The 20,709-nt window shown below is 35.9% G+C and overlaps 1 protein-coding gene across 3 annotated transcripts in view; it reads right to left on the bottom strand.

Moving 5' to 3' along the window:
- The window catches only part of ARB2A (ARB2 cotranscriptional regulator A), a 433,180-nt gene that overhangs the window by 184,948 nt on the left and 227,523 nt on the right, over positions 1–20,709 (bottom strand). For all 3 annotated transcript variants that reach the window (XM_082836445.1, XM_082836443.1, XM_082836444.1), the window contains one exon: positions 6,579–6,698. In XM_082836445.1, the coding sequence (XP_082692571.1) occupies positions 6,579–6,698 (120 nt within the window). The remainder of the gene's footprint in view (positions 1–6,578; positions 6,699–20,709) is intronic.

Raw genomic sequence — 20,709 nt, 5'->3', positions numbered from 1 at the left:
CATCTTCTTCCAAGTTTCATGTTCTCCTACTACACTGGGCTTGGAGGCCGGGGGTAAAGGTACAGTGAGATGGAACAATGGCAGTAAGGAAATTAGACTAGAACTGAGAGTTTCTATTGGGAAAAATATAGTTGGAAAAAGATAATCAGATTATACAGAAAGTCTTAAAGTGACAGAGAGAAGAGATGATGCAAGAGACAATAGGGAGCCAGTATGATTCTGGAATGGCATAGTAAAAAGGGGGTTTAAATAGTACCGATCATGGTGTGGTATACAGGATGGAATGGAGAGAAAAGAGAGCCAGTAAGAAAATGGGTATAAGAGTTCAGTGATACTGTTGTGAAATGATGAAATTAACAGTGGGCACAGAGAGGAAAAGACATGATCAATATTTCAGAGAAAAAAAAACCTGACAAAATACACTGCTTGGTTAGATATGGGACAAAAGGAGAGGAGTTAACATAAAAACTAATAAACTGAATCATTCTTTTAAACAGTGAGATTTCCTAATACATGTTAAAAATCATTTGAGTAAAAGTTAAAAAAAAATCAAACCTCAATACATAGGTAAATTGTGAAGCTTAAAAATCATATCTGTATATGTAACTCTTTCCTTTTAAAACTCTGATTTGAGTACTTCCCTGGTGGCGCAGTGGTTAAGAATCCGCCTGCCAATGCAGGGGACACGGGTTCGATCCCTGGTCCGGGAAGATCCCACATGCCGTGAAGCAACTAAGCCCGTACACCACAACTACTGAGGCTGTGCTCTAGAGCCCACGAGCCACAACTACTGAGCCCGCATGCCACAACTACTGAAGTCCGTGCACCTAGAGCCCGTGCTACGCAACGAGAAGCCACCACAATGAGAAGCCCGCACACCATAACAAAGTAGTCCCCGCTCACTGCAACTAGAGAAAGCTGAGCGCAGCAACGAAGACCCAATGCAGCCAACAATAAATAAATAAATGTATATTAAAAAACTCTGATTTGATATCTCATTTATTCTATTGACCACAATTATTAAATACCCAGTATATGCAAACATTTTCCCCAATATCTACATATCTGCATAATCATTGTTCATTACTTGTTATCTGTTGTGCTTGGATACCCTTCATATCCACTTCGACATGCTTCTGTAGGTGAGTACAGGGAAAGATATTACACCCTCTTCCTCTTTGTTCAGCTTTCCAGATCCAATGTCACTAAGCCATGTAGAATTTGTCTCCTAATGTCTAATGTGTGCTTCTTCTTTACCATTCCCACCACTTCTACGTTGGTAAAGCCTTTTATTGGATCTTACTTGGACTCTTGCAACTAACTCCTAAAATTACTGTTATCGCCAATCAATCAAAAGACAGTATCTATAGTATATGCAAAAAATTAAACAAAATTGAATATAGGAGGCAAAAATAATATAATCTCTGGTTTCTCTCTAAGGAGCATACAAAGTAAAGAAACTATATTGTTTTCATATAAAACAACTAGAGGGCTTCCCTGGTGGCGCAGTGGTTGAGAGTCTGCCTGGCGATGAATGGGACACGGGTTCGTGCCCCGGTCCGGGAAGATCCCACATGCTGCGGAACGGCTGGGCCCGTGAGCCATGGCCGCTGAGCCTGCGCGTCCGGAGCCTGTGCTCTGCAGCGGGAGAGGCCACAGCAGTGAGAGGCCCGCGTAACGCAAAAAAAAAAAAAACAAAAAAACAACTAGAGAATTAAGATAGCGTTCCATACAAGTTGTAACCATCCCATGCATTAACATGCTATTTGTATCATGTAGGCAGCCAACTCAGAAATTCAAGTTATATTACAAATGGAGACTTATTTTTACTGAATTACTTATATTTTAAAGTAGGTTTGTAAGAAGTGTTTTTGGCCTGAATTGTTTTGATACTCTAATGGATCAATTTTTCTTTGTTTATCTGCCCTTATTCTACCTCTCCTCAATTCTTCATTCCCAGCAGCCCATTTTTTAGCATTGATCACATTAAGTAGATATGCTACTATCCAATTTGCTTTGTTCTTTGTAGACAAAATGTAAATGATGTTTCTTTAAGGTCATAGTTAACTCATGTCACTAAAGGTAAAAACTAATTCTTTTAGTCCCATTCCATTTTCTTTTCAGTGTAAACCCAAATCATGCTCTAGGCAATTTTAAAAGATCAACTTAGAGTAGACTGAGGTTGAGTGTCCTCACACAGCTAAGTCCAAAAAATAGTCCTCTATCAGCTACTGAAGGTCAGCTTAGGCTGCCTGGAGGCTAGAGAGCCCAGCATGGAACAATGGCAGGAAAATAGAGTTCCCTTCATTCCTTAATTCACATGCAAGTGAGGTGCCAATCAAGTGCTGACAAGCATGGAGAAACCAAAATCAAAAGTGGGTAGAGATACACTTTCAAAAGGTGCAGTTTTCACACATTTCTAAGAGATGTTTTTAATGGTGGCTGAGAACATACCACTGATAACATGGAAAAGAAAATAAAAGTAATATGAAAAATACTAATTTTATATCAGCTGAGATGATTCAATAAGCTAATGAAATATATTTGCTAAAATTGTCTAATGTGTTCTAAAAGAAATATCAACAATCCCACTTTGACTAAGGAAAGAAATCTGAATGCAAATTGATGTACAGAGCACTGCAAACAGGGAAGGTAAGGTGAGTTAAGATTGGAAACTGGGCATTGACAAGAAAGCTAACTCATTTGCAAATAAAAGAAAATTTTAAGCTTGCTTGATTTTGTCAAACTAACCATCATCTACAATGACAAGAGCAAAGCACTCTGAAATGACCAAGTATGGAAGCAATGGAATCACTTCATAAAATGGCTGGTGAAAGAGACTATGAAAAAGCTTAAAAACTGCATTGTTTTTTGACAGCTAATTTCTAACAAATGAGTTTAAATTTTTAACCACTAATATAAGGCAAAAGCAAGCTGCATTAGTTGTAGATGTTTTTCTAAATGAATTTGGTAAATGACTGTTGATTATGACTACTAATTCTATCTACCACATATAAAATAGAATTTCTTAGAAATTTAAAGCTTCGAAAATGATGTTTTAATAATGGTAGCATTATATATTGGCATTATTTTTAAATACACAGAAGAGATAGCATAGAGTAGGTATGTTACTTTTAAAATTCATTATCAATTCATAAAATAAATAGTTCTTCCCTTTTGCTTTAATGACTGAATGCTAGGATTGTTACCAGAGCTGTCTTAACAACATCTATTTTTACTAAGATTACAGAAAGTTTAGAGAATTAGAAACGTGAGTTGCTACCATATAATGGGAATGAAAGCAGTGAAAAGCATATTTTTAGTATGACTTTTCTCATTATTATAGTCAACTGTACACTGTTTTATGAGGTTAGGCCTGATCAAATTCCAATATTTACTACCATAACTGAACACTGGTTTTGAAAATAAATCTCTTAACTACCTCTTGTATTCTTCAGGAAAATTTTAGCACTTCAAAATAGGATATAATAATAAATTATGTTCTCAGTTTTCAAAAACAACAATTAGCAAAATACAAAAGCTCTACAACTATTTTGTGCTCTAAATTTAAGAGTAATTTTTCAGATTTCTATTAGTAGTACCTTAATTTTAAACTCCAATTATACGTAATTTTAACTTAATAAATGGCAAGATACATTTTAGCATGGGTCCTGACTGGTACCTGTTTTTAAACAATAAGCACTACAAGTAATTACACATAATATTGAAACTGTACTAGTCACACAGTTCACATCTAAAATAAATTTTCTTAAAATTCATGACCTAAAAAAGAATGTGAACTTGAATGAGGATGGTAGAAGAACAATCTCCATGCATTCAAACCTAATGCTACAAACTAGCGTTGTTCCATCTATAAGGAGTGTGTGTGTGTGTGTGTGTGTGTGTGTGTGTAGAGTCTTGAATCAGGAGGAAAATTTTATGATAATTTTTAAAAAGTTAAACTTTACTGAAATCCAAAAGATTTCATGTCTGATGTACATTATGTACTATTGAGATAAAAAACTAAACCGTAATTTAAGATGTCCACAACTCACTTCCTTGTAAAGTTAATATTAAATATTTTAATCCATGTAAAACAATTTCATATAATACACATATGTTGAGAAATCCTGAGAGAATATTTGTCAACATTTTAAACACCATGAGTTTTCCTCTAAGAATAATGGGGAGAATAGGAAAGAATATTATTCAGCTTTAGGCAAAAACAAAAGGTTTAAACATATTTCAATTTTTTTTGTTGTTTATCAATGCTATCTTTCAAAAATCCTTGAAACTAAGTAGAAACACAATGGTCTTAAATATATTAATCAAGTATTGTCAAAAATTTATGTAAAACTTAGTGTACAATGTTATTTATTTAGAGAAATTTTTTTCAATAGGTCATAAACTACTTTTTCTTTAGCTTCCACCATCTATACACCTTCTTTACATGCCCCTATCAAAGTTACTTGACAAAAAGTAGCAAATATATGAAGTTGAGATAATCGCCATTAATATTTTAAAACCTAAACAAGGTATATTACGTTAAATAGACTTCTCAGTCCTGGTGTTGCCTGTCAGATATGTGATGTGCCAGTGGTTATATTATATTCCTCCTCCCATGCATGCACCTCCTGCAGAGATAGCAGACTACAGAAGCTGACCCTTACTGAGACCATCTTGTCTCTCTGACAAAGCTCCTTTTTAACTTCTTACTTACTGGTTACTTCCTGTGATGGAGAAAAACTTTAGCTCAGCTTGTGATAATTTCACAGGCCCTGAGGACCCTGACCCTAATAGCCTCAAGGTCAGAAGTCAAGTCTTGTTCTGAAACATCTGTGTGCTTTATATTAAAGTAGAACAAAAGTGCAGAAATATCCACCAGTGTGTGACAAGAAGGACAGGCAAAATAAGACTGACACACTGGTCATCTGTTACTCTGGCATCTTAAATTCATTTCTAAAACTGTCCAAAATTCACTTAAATTCCAAATTTGATGTACAAAAGGTTTTCGTTAACTGTCTTAAGGTAAAAATATGGAAATTTATGTTTTACAGAAATCTGAAATTTGAAGTCTTACAGGCCTTCAGACATATTTTAAGTTATTCTGTAAGTCATGAAATTTCATGTTTTATGTAATTTAATGGCTTACAGAAAGAAAACATAAGGTACATATATATCAGCTATATACATGTGTGTTTGTATAAATCTATATCTGTATGGTTAAAAGAACTATTTGAAAAGCAACATTCACATTTTAAAAAGGACGTCATACTTGTATGTTAGAGAGCTATCTTAAGATACCCATTATGTATTAAAATAAATAAATTCAGCAGTTAAAAGTACTTGAATATAATTTCAAAAAAAGTGAAATCAATTTAAGAAATAAATGATTTATTTACTGATCTTAAGAGAGCACAGTATTTGTAAATTTAGGTCAGCTAAAGTGTTCTCCGGTGTCACTGCTAGTTTTATACCTAAATCATGTGGGTAAGCAATAAGGTGTGGGAAAGTTGAAAAGACCATGGAAATATATTTAATTTCCATGATGAAGAGAAATACACAGCAAAGTTTAGAAACATAAAAATTAGACAACCAATGCTGCGCCGGCTTTTAATGTCCACTTTAGGCCATTTGGATTTAAAATTATCAAATGCACTTTTATCAAATTAACCATTTTATTAGAGCACTGGTACCTTCCTGTGACATAAGGGGTAATGGACATGGAGCACATTTTTAGGACTGATTATATATCGTTAATCATTCATACCTGCACAAAGTGTGCTAACTGCAATACTGCATATAATACTGACCAAATTTAGAAATCTTGATAATTTTCCACTATGTACACATAATCTTCACCCTAGGAATCAGATTATTTTGAAATGCAAAGATTTTTAAGACCAAGCATTGAGTCCCACTTAGATTAATGGGAGCTTTCTAATAGTTTTAATACTAATTATATGGATTCTGATCAAGTACTAACTTGAAGAGATAGCAGTTTTGTCAGTTAAAGGGTCTACTGAAATTTTAAACACTTTACAGATAATAATGCTTCAACGATGTACCCATTAAAACAAGAATCACAAATATAAAATGTATGGAAAGTGGGGCTATAATGTAGAAGTTAAAAAGTAGTATGTATAGTGGGAAGCAGCCACAAAGCACAGGGAGATCAGCTCGGTGCTTTGTGACCACCTAGAGGGGTGGGATAGGGAGGGTGGGAGGGAGATGCAAGAGGGAGGAGATATGGGGATATATGTATATGTATAGCTGAGTCACTTTGTTATACAGCAGAAACTAACACACCATTGTAAAGCAATTATACTCCAATAAAGATGTTAAAAAAAAGGTAATACATAAATAAGGAACAGGCAAAAAGCTTTCTGGTTAGCACTGAAAAGTTCTACCACAATAAAGAAATATACTCTTTTTAAACATCATAAAATTATTTACTCAAAATACATAATTTTCATCCTTTATAAAATAATTTAAAGTAATGACACCAAGAAAAAGGGAGTGGAGGGGATAAATCTGTAAGGAGTTTGGAAATTAGCAAGAGTTAAATATGCACTTACCAGTTCAACAAAAGCAAGTCCTCCATAGCTATGAGCAACAAAAAATACATTCTCAGCTGCAGATTGGGCTATGAAATGGTCCCACACATAGACTGCATGTTCTTCAGGAGAACCATTTTCCTATAAGTAAAACAAATATAATATATATCATACTGTATCTAATTATTATCATAGTAATCAAAAATTAAATTATATGCTTGCTTACATAGCATAAGAAATAAGATGGTTATAGCTCATTTCAAATAATAACAATACAAAAAAACTACATTGAAGATCCAAATTAGGGAATAAATTAGTATTAAACCATTAGTAAATTACTGCTAAACTTAAGTGCTACTATAATATTCTGAAAGAAAGTATTTTAAATAAGTACATTTTTGAGGGGAAACTGCTCATTCTGGGCATATCGGAGATATTAAAATATATCTAAGTACATTAGAATTGCATAGCAGAAAGTTATAGTGGTCTTATGATAAAACAGTGTAACACTAAGAAAAATCAGATACATTTCTATACGTATACCTGAAAATACTTATAGTATACATACAGCTAAATTATTTGATTTATAAAGTTGTAAGTACCTCTGTAAACTGAAAATAAGCAGAAAATTAACAACAAATATTTTCAATTTATATTATTTTAAAAATACACCTTTTTCCTAAAAGAATTTTCCATACATATTTTATTTCTAGAACTGGAAGAAATCTAAACATATAAACCTGGGACCTTTTATACTTCTCCTAATTTGCTAATCCCTAATAAATGTATGAATGTTGCTTTAGTTCCAAAAGTTCTATAATAACTTCATTTTATTGTGTTTATTGCTATAGTTGGCACATTTTGTGATTAAAACTCGGATAATATGAAAAAGGAAGAAAAAGAAAAAACAAACAACCAAAGAGCTAAAAAAAACCCAAACTGATAAAAACTAAAACAGATCGTGAAAACGTTTTGTGTGAATATTTCTTGGAAGCTTTAACACCAAAAGACTAATTCCCTAAGAATGTCATGGTACTAGACAATGAACACAATTTATTCACATTTTCCACCTCAGAAATTTTTAAATATCATATTAGGGTCCATATGAATGGCTTCACTTACCACCTAAAAGCTGTTGTTCCCTAATGACTATCTCCACCCTGAATTTCTCTCCAGAGCTCCAGACCCAAGGTCATTTCCTTTTGAATGCCCCACAGATACTTCAAACTCAACCAATTCAACACCTTGCTAATAATTTCCTCTCCAAACCTGTGTCACTGTCTTTGCTCCCCACCTCCTGCTGAAATCTGAGCATCATCTTTTATTTCCCTCTCCCTCAAACTCCACATAAAATCAATCATTAAAAACCTGTTGATTCTGTCCCCAACTGTCTCTTAAAGCCATCTACTTCTCTCCCTTATCATTTCCTCTGGCTTAGCTCAAGCCCATCCTTTCACAAGTGGATGACTGCAACAGTCTACAGTCCAAGTTTCCCTGCCTCTAGGATTGCCCATTTAAATACTCTCTCTCTCTAATTCCGTAGTAAGAATAACCTTTCAAAAATGCAAATATGGTCATGTCGCCATGTTGCTCACTCACTGCTTAGAACTCTTTGAAGTGTTTTTATTGCCCTCAGGACCAAGTTCAAACTCAGAATGACACTAAGACCTTACATGATCTGGCTTCTGCCTCGAAATGTATGTGCAAAATACAATGACCCAAAAGATATACTTCTCCAACCATGAGAGACCACACAGAACACTCTCTGTGTTCCAACTGCAGGGAACAACTTATAGTAACCTAACTGTGCCATACTTTTCTTATTTCTGGGCTGTTTTTGTTATTGTTGTTTGGAAAGTGACCCAAGTGTTCTGCCTTTAATTCACCCACCACCTTTACCTGCATAATTCCTACTTGTCTTCAGAACTCAAATAAAACATCACCTTCTAGTGAAAGTTTTCCCTCTCATCCCCATGTTCCCATTATTGCACTGAATAGTTTGTATTGTAATTGCTTGTTAATCAAATTCCTGAGGCCAAGAGCTGTGTCTTCTTCATTAAATCACAGGGTAATAAATAAATAACAAAAACACAACATGTATCTTCAGAAATGATTACTTACAACCTTGTAGTCATATACTAAAATACAAATATACTTTCAAAGATATCTATTAGTAACATAAATACGAAATTACCCACACCTAAAGTATGTAAAATAAATAGAAGAATCATAATTGGAAGGAAATCTTTGTAGGCATTTTTGGCTTTAGTGATTTAGCTTTCATTAGTATAAAAAGTAGGAAAATAGTTATCATCAAAAGCAGGATAGTGGTTAACTCTAAGGAAGAGAGATAGAGTTGTGATTGGGAAATAGACTTCTAGTGGCTGGCAATGTTTCATTTCTTGACTGGGGTAGCAGTTACACAAGTGTGTTCTTTTTTTGTTTGTTTGTTTTGCGGTACACGGGCCTCTCACTGCTGTGGCCTCTCCCGTTGCGGAGCACAGGCTCTGGACGCACAAGCTCAGCGGCCATGGCTCACGGGCCCAGCCGCTCCGCAGCATGTAGGATCTTCCCGGACCGGGGCACGAACCCGTGTCCCCTGCATCGGCAGGCGGACTGTCAACCACTGCGCCACCAGGGAAGCCCCACAAGTGTGTTCTTTATAGCTATAGTTAAACTGACTAATACATACTTAGCACTTTTCTGTACATATATATAAAGGGACCATAGAATTTATTCTACAAACCTTTGAGAGTGAAGAAAGGTAATGTTAGTAATTGTGCTTGGAGAACAGGTCTAAACTGGGACTGTCTAGAGAAAACCCAGATACCTGGTCTCCCTAGTTATATCTCACAATGAAATGTAAAAACAAAACAGGAATAGAGATAACAAAGCTTCTATCTGCTGATAGTTGGCAGAACTAACAATGTGAAATATCTGTGATGGTCCTAAATATTCTTCTATATATGGACAGAATAAAAACACATAGGAGATTAGATTACTCTGTCCCCCTACGCTCTGCGCTGGAAGTGGAAATGTAAGGATGGTAAGAGCTAAGCCATGATCCTGGCCTTCAATGCGTTTGCAATTTCTTAAGGGTGTTAATACATAAAGAGAGGAGAGGCATTAGTGTGTGAGGAGTATTACTTTCTCTATTCCTGATGGACTGTCCTGACACCAAGTCCAATGGGTCTGTTATAAATTCACACTACCTGACCTCAGCGAAGTCCTGCCTGCTTTCTTCTCACAGTCACTAATTCTTCCTTTATACTGTTGAGAGCCTATCTGTCCCATCCCTCTCATTCCCACCTCATTTTGAGTCCTCCTACAATGGATTCTTAACTAGTCTCACTTCTTTTAGTCTCTCCCTTTACTTTGTTGCCACCTTAATCTTGCTGAAGCCTGGCTCTGATCAACTCACTCTCCTGCCTGAAAGGTCATTTACTGAAATGGTTGCCACTGCCTACAAAATAAATAACTGGAACTCTTTAGCCAACATCTCTAAACCCATCTTTCCAGCCTTCTTTCTTACTACTTCCAGGGATCTTATTCATGCTCTAGGGAAAATCTGGATTACACATGAATAGCTGAAAATCCTAGACAAAACTGCTATCATGAAATCCAGTCTGGGATCTCATGGGTAATGCAGCTCAGACTAAGCAAAACCTAAAGGTGAGAACACTTCCAAGGGAGCAGTTCAGCAGTAACAGACTCTCCCACTACTTCGGGTGATGGCAGAGTGAATGGAAAGGAAGGGATGGAATAAGTAATTTCAGAGGAAAAATCAGCAAAACTTTGATATATAAGGGAAACTGCCAACCAGGCCCAAATGTCCCATCTATGACTAAAGGAGAGCTAAGAACTAACAGTTCTTTCCCCTGTTCACATATAAAGACTAGTGTTTTCAGAGATTAGTATTATAGCTGAGTCTCTTCTTCCACAGTCTATGGCGATATCTGTTAAAATGGTCTATGAGCAGCAGGAAAAAGAAATCTCAAGTATCCATGTGCCCCAAGTACTTAAATATTTTCAGCCTGACTGTAAGGTCATCAAATTATTCTTTAGTTTTAGATTTTAAAACCTAATGTTCTAAAAAGCCAGACTCAATTGAAAAAAAAATGTCTTTAACACCTGCTTAGGGGGTTATCCATAGGCACAACTAAACCATTATACAAGATTATTCTAGGCCACACTTGACACACATTGACCCAAAAAGATCCAGGGTAGGAATCACAGTTTGCCATCAGGGCAGCAGCAGGCATTCCTTTCAATGGAAGCCTCACAGCAGTTCCTGTAGCAGACACAACACAGAACCTTGTGGGAGTTACTCTCTTTGGCCCATGGGGTGTTAGCTCAGGAGTGAGGGAATCGGACTCACCTTGGGCAGATATAGGAGTTATCCTGCCTTAAAAGTCTTCTAACCTACAGAAGCCAATACCTCTTGCAAAAACTCCATAGGCATGGCTTCCAGGGTCCTTGCCTGCAAGGGACTTGCCCAATTACAAGAGTTACTACCCTCAGGGAAGATCAAAATTATGATATTTATAGTCCATTATAATTCCTTCTAATCCAGATGCAGTTTCCCAACCAGGGGTCATTTTCTACCATAGGCAGTGTTGCCCAGCAACCAACCACTTAGAGTGGATGCCATGGTATGTTTCCCAGAGCCTCCTTTAGTTAGAGGCACTCATTTCCTGAGCGTGCAAGTGGCACACTGGGCAGCTGATAGCTTTAACTGAGGTACTCTCTAGGAATTGCCCTCAGCCAAATAAAGCTATCTTGACTAAAGTTACAACCCCACCTCTGAGGCAATTTACATCCAATGTCTGGTTGAGATGATGTGGATCTATAAAGGACCTATCTCTTGCCTCAAGGCAGGACATCTCTGAAAAGCCATCCCAGATCCAGAGATCACCAAGGAGTTAGATGAGGCCTTTGTTGTGACTATATTGAAGTTCAACTCCTTGGACCAAAATCTATTGTTTTGCTCTCCTACAGGTGCTGATCCCAAGAGAATCCCCCAACAAACTTCTTACATGCAACTTCAGAATCTGTTACCTGGGAAACCTAACTTAAGACACCACCTTATCAGGCTTCCAGGGACATAGAGCTAGAAAGTTAACTGAAGGTCAGATTCTCATACAGAAGGGGAAGGAGTTTTGCTAACCTTTGACCCACAGCATCTTACAAGCAATATATGGAAAGTATTTAATCTATTTACATGTATTATTATCCTGACTATTGTCCTGACTAAAACTACTGTAAAATATTGTTGGATCAAGTTTACATGTCAGTTCTACTATTAGCCATGGTAGCTTAAATTGAATCCTGTACTATTTCATTGGTTCTTCTCTATCCTGCTATTTATCTAATCTGCCATGTCACTTCTTCCTTCTAGAATATAAGCAATTTGAAGGTAGATTCTCTTTTGGATTCAAGCTATAAACAGAAGGCATGCTATAGGCATTTAATAAATGACTAACAATGCTAGTACTATTGGCAATGACACTGTTGACAAAGTACCATGAGATGCACTGCAAAAACCAAGACAAAGGAATATTCAAACTCCATTTCAGGATCTAGCTTCTAATAATCTGGAAAGTGGCAAATGACTGATGTTCAGAGACGTTTATCACTGTCTCATTTATAGAAGCAAATAACTGGATAACGCCTAAATGTCCAATAATGCAAAAATAAATATTTAAGTAAATTACAGTTTATCTGTCTAAGTAGCTATAGTATTCAGTGAGTTTATGAAGTAATACATGCAGTTCATCTAATTTTATAGGTGGTATAATTTTCACTATGAAAAAAGGCTTGAAAAAGACTAGGAAGAATCAAATAAAAATATTAAAAGCAGCTGCTTATGGATGGTGGGATTATGAATATTTTCTATTTTTAGTTCCTTTAGATCTTTCTGAACTTTCCAAAATTAGTACAAAGTGAATGCTCTTTATAATAAAATAAGAAAACAACAACGAAAAAATCAGAAATCCTACTGAATAACTACTGCTGGCTTCTAAGAGGGAATCAGCATCTGAGTGGGATCTTTACATCTTCATATCTAACAAATTCTAACATCTGTGCCGAACCCACTGCATGTTTACAAGTAGCAAATCAAAGGGGTTGTTTCAAACAGGTGTAAGAGTAAAAAGTGATAGCTGAAAAAACAGAAAACCCACAAAAACTGGAAGAGCACATATAGCGCAAGGAGTCTGGGACTCCTAGCATTGTCACTGAGCAACTTAAGGGCAGTGCTGCATTTAAAGCACGATAACTGACAGGAACAATCGTGATCCTGAATCGTCAAAAGAAAGTTAATGATGCTACATGAATTCCGTATTTGAAGGACTATAATTAAGGAATAGTTTAACTCAAAGTATTATTTTTAAAAACAGGTGATAAAGGAGTTAAACCTTAGCTATAAAAAACCTGGCTTTCTTATGTGACTATTTCCCAAGGCTTTCACAAATGTATGGCTTTTTTCTATTCAAATGTTTAGGAAAGCCAGATCCTCATCATTATAAGATGCAACAAATTCTGCCAAATATTTGCTGCTTCCTGCAACAGTTAAGCCCAATAATGGTAGCACAAGGAATTAATTAACTTAGAGTAGTTTTTAATATATATTTCTGACATATTACATTACTAAAACCCCATTTTATAAATGAGATGGTGCTGTTCCAAGGCGCATCTGTGTCATTCCAACCCACAGCCCACACTGTGTCCACAATCATTATATATTTATAAACCAGAATCCACAGAGTGTATACTACCAGCAGTGTCTTTTGAAACTAAACAGATTTCAAGAGGAAAGACTTTATAATATGCCTCAATTACAGAAATGCAAACATACTAAATCTACTTTACAGGTTTCTCCATGAATTTCACATCAGAGTGCATTTTGTATTGAGTAACTTCAAGCTGGATGATTTTAAAATATGCAAATATACAAAGTGCATGAAGACAAAAGTACATCGATTAATTAGAACTTGCTAGTGGCAGAATGCATAGAACATTTACACCGTGGAGCTCAGTAGTATTCAGAGTACAGGCTGAATTTCCTGATGTACTCTTGGCATCATTAATTGTTAAATGCCAAACAGAAGTGATACAGTAACCAAAGCCTTATCAACTATGCCAGATTCTACTACCTAGGCATTGCAAGGTCTGCATTTATGATGGAATACCTGAGCTGATAACACATGGAATTATCTAAACAACATTTGCATATTTGTGTAATTATTTTCTAAGGTTAATTAGCTCCTGTAAAGCATTTCGCCCTTTGAGACTGCTTACAGTGACAGGTTCACATATTTTCTGAACCATTGCCAAACCTGACAGATTTTTCTTCAGCTAACCTGTTGCTACGAAGTTATAAAATGAGTTCTCCTATAATATATATTTTAAACTTATAACTGATTTTAGGAAAAGTAAAATGAAAATTGAATGAATTTCAGGGTTTTTCAAATGTCCAATTTTAAAATCAAAACTTCAAGATTATTTTGTTTTACTTTATATAAGTCTTTCTGTGATTACAATGGTAAGCATATCTACTAAGAAAGTTTCTTTATGAATAATAAAGTCTAGCATTTTTTACTTTAAACCAGCACATACCTATGTCATTAACTCCGGCTATGTCACATATATCACACACACACACACACACACACACACACACACTCTCTCTCTCTCTCTCTCTCTCTCTCTCTCTCTCACCAGCTGCCCTTAGTTCTATCACTGATTTGCTACTTACACTGGAGGCATCAGCTGGAGAAAGAACACTAATATAAAATCCACAATTTTTTATGACAAAATCTACAAATCAAAGTTGTTTCTTTTAAGATGCTAAAACCTCATTAGGTAAAATATGGCTAAATGAAATCCAAATGGGAGGCAGATATCCAAGTCAGAGGGATTTATGAGGATGCAAAAATGTAAGTTACCTTCTTGCACCCAACCAATCCACAAGTACAAGATAAAAGAAAATTTATACTTTTAGGAATTGGTCAGTAGGGTATGCTTTCAGAAGAAATGAAACACAAATAGCATATGACCCTAATCCAGAAAGACACACACAAGAAAATCATATGGTTTAGCTTTAAACTTTTAGATGATTCTGTTATTCAACTCCTTTGTACATGAAGAGTATAAATTGTACATTAGTGCAGAACAAAACATTTATAAGAACAGTTATGTGTAAAATATATTTTGTAATGTCATATGGAATATAATTTTATTTTAATCCAGTTAAATACTTTGGATTAAAAATTTATCTTCATTTTGTCATATTTTAAATGTGTTACCTTTTAAAAAGTATAGGCCTTTGTGTTTAATGATGATTAAAGGACTAGGAGTACATATGAATGCATAAAAACTGATTTTACAGCATACATCTAGCAAAAACATCTTCAAAAATAAAGGACCATTATGTGGTCTTTAAATATTAAATGGAACCATATGAAGTTACCAATATTAGACATTTTTGACCTTAAAAATAGCAATTTCATACAATTCAACCTTAAACATAATGAAAACAAACAAAAGAAATATAAGCTTGAGCTATTTTAAAGCTATCCATTTTTTTCCTACCTTTTAGGTGTCAAGATATTATAGACGGCCATCAATCTTAGAGACAGATTCAAGGCTACCTTACTTGTCAATATGGCTATATTTAATAAACTATAAATAGAAGACATTCATAATGATCATAACTGACAAAGGACCGGTATACAGAACCATATCAAACACATTTGAATTTCACAGATTTTCAAGCTTAATGTGTCCAAAAGTAAACTCTGTATCGGTTTCCCAAATCCTATTATCTGTTCTTCCTTTAGCCTTTCTCATCTTGTCAAGTGGTACCTCCACTATCCCAGTTGTTCATGCCAAAAATCTGGAAGTCATCCCTGACATCTTCCTCTTCCTCTGTCTCTCTTATTGATCCAACTTAATTTATCCTCCAAAAAATATTTCTAGACTCCATAAGCTTCTCTCAATTTCCACTCTTACTATCTCAGCCCAAGCTATCACCATATCTTGCCTAGGATGCTAACCACTTGAACTGGCTATATGCTTTCTCTCCTTTAATCTTTACAATGACTTTATGACACAGACAATCTAAATATCCCAGTTTACAGAGATTAATTATTTTGTTCAAGGTCATAAAACTTGCCAGATTACAAACTAGTCTGTCTGGTTCTAGCATCTGAACTTCTACGCTATACTACCTATTCTTTTAAATGATATGTGTGAAAGTTAAACTTTGTCTTTTTATGCATTTGAATATAAAGTTCAAACAACAATTAACCAACGAATTTAGGGGAAAAATGGATAATCAATTAATTATAACCTATTATTTATAGAAATGGTGCCAAATGCTTTGTGATTGGGCAATAATTGCCACAAAATAGGTATAACCTGGAATGAAAGGAAGATAAGAGCTGGTAGGATTCTTAGATTCCAAAACCATGCTCCAGAGCACTTCTGACAAAGTAAACACTGATGATCCTACTCACTTTAAAAAAATTTAGGCTGTCCTCTCTTAGTGCAATCTACAATACAATCATAAAAATGCTTTTATAGCACATATGGAGGCAGGCACGGATCTAAATACTTCACAGGTATTAACTCATTTAATTCTGACAATCCTATGAAGTACTATTTTTACCCTCATAATCAGCTAAACAGGCCAAAAAATGATTAAGGAACTTACTCAAGAAAATTGCTAGTATATGGCAGAGCCAGAATTCAAACCTAGGTAGTCCAACTCCATATCAGTAATCTTAATCACTTTATACTGCCGTGTTAAAACACCTTAATATCCTTTGCTCTCTGTAGGCATAATCAAGGTCGTTGCTGTATATAGCAATGAACCGAATGGCGAAGGGCCTTTAAGAAAAAAGGGACAAGTGTTGCTTATGTAGACATCATGCACTGTGGGCCAGGTTCACATGACAAACCTTTCTTTGTGAAATGAAGCTCTTGGTTTTCTGAAAGTTAAATGTGTCCTCCTTTTCCTTGAATCATCTCTGCCACCTTATGAGAATTAAACTGAACCTGGCTTGAGATCTATTATTAATTTTCTGCCATTCAGTCATCCATAACAAAGAATAAAGCTAAGTGAGAGAAGCTAGACACAGAAGACTACATATTGTATGATTCATTTTATAGGAAGTTCTAGAAAAGCCAAAACTATAGTGTTAGAATCAGTGGTTGGCAGGGTCAGAAAAAGTCTGTTGACCCTTGCTGTAAATACTTGCAATCTCAGTTCCAGCTTAGAGTGGCAGATTAAACATCCATATTTTTAAGACAGCATTATCTCCCCATACCCTATACACACTACAGTAAAAGATTTTTTTTTTCAAAGACATAAATCCACAAGGCCTAGGAGGACAAGGGAGGAGAAAACACCATGACATTTGGAAGATGAGCAGATATAAGAATGGTAACTGATTTAGCAGATCTGAGACAGTCAAATCCCAAGCTGGCGATGGGTAAAGCTAAAAACCAATTCCATTTATACTGTAAAATCCTCCAAAGCACAGAGATAGTATTCTAGGTACCCCCCAGGATTGAAGGAGAGTGGATGTATGTGCTAAAATAAGACTGTTTGACAGCATTTCTTTTCCCCTCTTCCATTCCATGCAACTCGGTAAATGTCTTTCCACATTCTGACAGGAGAGATTTTGAAATGGGGATAGCAGTACCATATGCAAATTGATATGGAATGTAGTGAACTACCTTCCCTCTCTTTCCCCAGCCTTCATCCCTTCTAAACTTTCGGATTGTAAGTAGTCAGACCTCCAGTCTCTAGGCAGAAGACTAGAGGAATCTTCTTTGGAAAATCAAACCAGGTTAAATAAAAGTTCTAAAGATACAGATGGACAGAGAAAGACAAATACTGTATGATCTCACTTATATGTGGAATCTAAAAAAAACAAACAAACTCTGAAACAGAGAACAGATTGGTGGTTGCCAGGGTGAGGAGCAAGCGGGGTGGGGAAATGGGTGAAGGTAGTCAAAAGGTATAAACTTCCAGTTATAAGATAAATAAGTTCTGAGGATACAATGAAACAGCATGGTGACTATAGTTAACACTACTGTATTGTATATTTGAAAGGTGCTAAGAGAGTAGATTTCAAAAGTTTTCACTACACAAAAAAAGTGTAAATATGTGAGGTGATAGGCATGTTAATTAACCTAAGATGTGTTAACTAACCTATTGTGGTAATCATTTTGTAATACATACATATATAAAATCACTACATTGTATACCTTAAACTTGTACAATGTTATATCTCAGTTATATTTCAATAAAACTGGAAAAAATTCCAATACCAAAACCTCCCACAACAAACAGATACAGATGCATGGGGGTGGGCATGGAGGAAAATTCCCAACAGACTACTCAGATTACTTATAGTGAAGCTCAAACATCACATGTCTCACCCATACACTCAGAGGTTCCAATTAGCTTTTTAATTCCCACTGATAAACATGAACAGACTGCCAAACATTATTAGACACATGAAGACAGCCTATAATACAAAATGGAAAGACCAGAATAAATAGAAAAAGGCAACTTGGAAGAAACTGAGACTTTGCAGAAAGAGGAAAATTTCAGAAACACTGCTATTATTATTATCAGAGAGATGAGAGAAAACAGTACACTCATAAAACAAGAACAGGATACTATTAAAAGGAATATTCAAAAAATAAAAAGAGCTCTAGAAAATTGAATGCAAAATAGCAGAAATGAAAAATCTGATAGAGGAGTCAGATGGTTAAGTTAAAGAAATCTTCTAGAAGCAAAAAGATATAAAAAATAGAAAAGTAATAAATCAAACAATAAGTTCAAGAGATTCATTATCCAAAAAAAGAGAAGGGAGGAAATGAACAACAAAATTTCCCAGAACATTAGCTGTTGAACTGAAAAAGCTGACAAACTACCCAATATAATGGCTGGATAGATCTAAATAAAGGTCTATCATTGTGAAATTTAGAACCCAGGATAAGAATATTCTATAAGTTTCTAGATAGAAAAATGAAAGATTAGGATTCAGAACAATTCTGGACTTTTTAATAGCAACAGAAGGATCAGGATGATAAAAGAAAGTCTTCAAAATTCAAAAGGAAAATAATACCCAACTTATAATTCTATACCCAGCTAAAATATCATCAAACATAAGTGTAAGATAAAGATATTTTCAGACATAAAGACACAAAAACAAAAAAAAAGTATATCTCATTACTCTCTTCTGAAGAAACAACTGGAAGATGTGCGCCTTCAAAATAAGAAATAAACCAAGAAAGACGAAGGCATGAACTACAGGAAATGGAAGAAATAACACAAGAAAGTAAAAAAAGTGATCTTCAGAAAAATGGTGAAGGAAGATGTCAGGATGATAGCTGGACACCAGATGCAGTGGACAACCAGACTAGGTGGTAGCAATGCGACTCAGGACACAAATATGCTGAAGGCTGTCATCACCATGACCCCCACTACAAATGCATCATCATCTTAAGACATAATGACCCAATGAGCCTGACCTGGATTTGGATCTGGATTTTCCTAACCTCTTGCTAATGAGATTACGGTGTACTGTTAATGCTCTGTTGCTGATTCAGCTGAGGACACTCATTATACTTCACAAAAGTATTGTAGGACCTAGCTATAGACCAGGGTAAGCTTAGAAACAGGAAATACAGGGACTTCCCTGGCGGTCCAGTGGTTAAGAGTTCACCTTCCAATGCAGGGTGTGCAGGTTCAATCCCTGGTTGGGGAGCTAAGATCTCATATGCCTCGGGCCAAAAAACCAAAACATAAAACGGAAGCAATATTGTAACAAACTCAGTAAAGACTTGAAAAATGGTCCATATCAAAAAAAAAAAAAAGTAAATATAAAGAGCACACTCCCTTTAACCATATTTCTGCTTATTTCCTCTGTCAGATGCTCCAACTGTTGAAAGCCATGTTTTTTAAGACTATATTGTCTCCTGAGTTTCCTATAAGGGGCCTGTTGTAAATGTTTAGGGAAGCTGAAGTCAGAGCGTGATCCAAAGTATGTGTTCAGCTTATCTGCTACTAGGAGCTTTCAGCTAATACTAGCAATATTTTCCTTTCCTTACACAATTAGGCCTGTGTTTGCTGCTCAACAATTTGAAGTGAACAACATATTATTTAGAAATACATATAGTAATAGTTGTAGTTTGACTGTGATATACCATTCAGTACCTCAAGCCCCCCCCTCAGTAAGACTGAAGCACTCATTTTCCCATCTGCTGTGAGTGTTGATGGCTGACAGCTCTTGCAGCCAAGGATTCCCCAAATCCCTCTTTCCTGTCACTGATTTCAGGGAAAGAGAACTACCATGCCCAAGATTATGCTTCCTTCTTGGAGAGAAACCGCTTCCAAAGACTGGTTAGTGCTAGAGAATAAGTTCCTGGCTCCTTGCCCAAATTTTGGAACTCTATAGGACTATCTTTGTACCCTGTGAGGGTCAGTAGTGATGCCTTCACTTCTTTATAGGTTTTTATCCTGAGAATAATCCCCAGCAAATCTTCTACATGCTAATCTCTGCATCAGAGCCTGCTTCTCAGGGAAACTGACCTGTGACAGCTGGCTCCAGTGAGTGGTCTGAAAAAGTTGACTCTAAAGTATTGAATCAAAATTTTGGAGCTGGATGACCTATCTACCAGCCGGCTGAAAATGCCAGTAGTAGGTGAAGCACTGATAAGCCCTGGTACATAGTAACAGTGCAACTGCTAAAAACTTTCACTAGTGATGAACTGGAAGTATATACTGGTAGAAAGGAATGTACAAGGAAGTACATGTATTGACACCTTAAAGTACATCATTAGAAGGACTATGGAATTGGATGGCTATTTCCAAAGGCAATAGAGTGATTAATCAGCATAAGAATAAGTGTGAAAGCCAGAGAGCTTCCTTAGCAGCATATAAAGAGGCTCTCGAGGAGTTCCGGGAAGATGGCGGAAGAGTAAGACGCGGAGATCACCTTCCTCTCCACAGATACACCAGAAATACATCTACGCGTGGAACAACTCCTACGGAGCACCTACTGAACGCTGGCAGAAGACCTCAGACCTCCCAAAAGGCAAGGAACCCCCCACGTACCTGGTTAGGGCAAAA

Source organism: Leucopleurus acutus (assembly GCF_964270905.1).
Source record: "Leucopleurus acutus genome assembly, chromosome: 3".
Taxonomy (NCBI): domain Eukaryota; kingdom Metazoa; phylum Chordata; class Mammalia; order Artiodactyla; family Delphinidae; genus Leucopleurus; species Leucopleurus acutus.
This window is presented reverse-complemented; position numbering and strand designations above follow the sequence as displayed.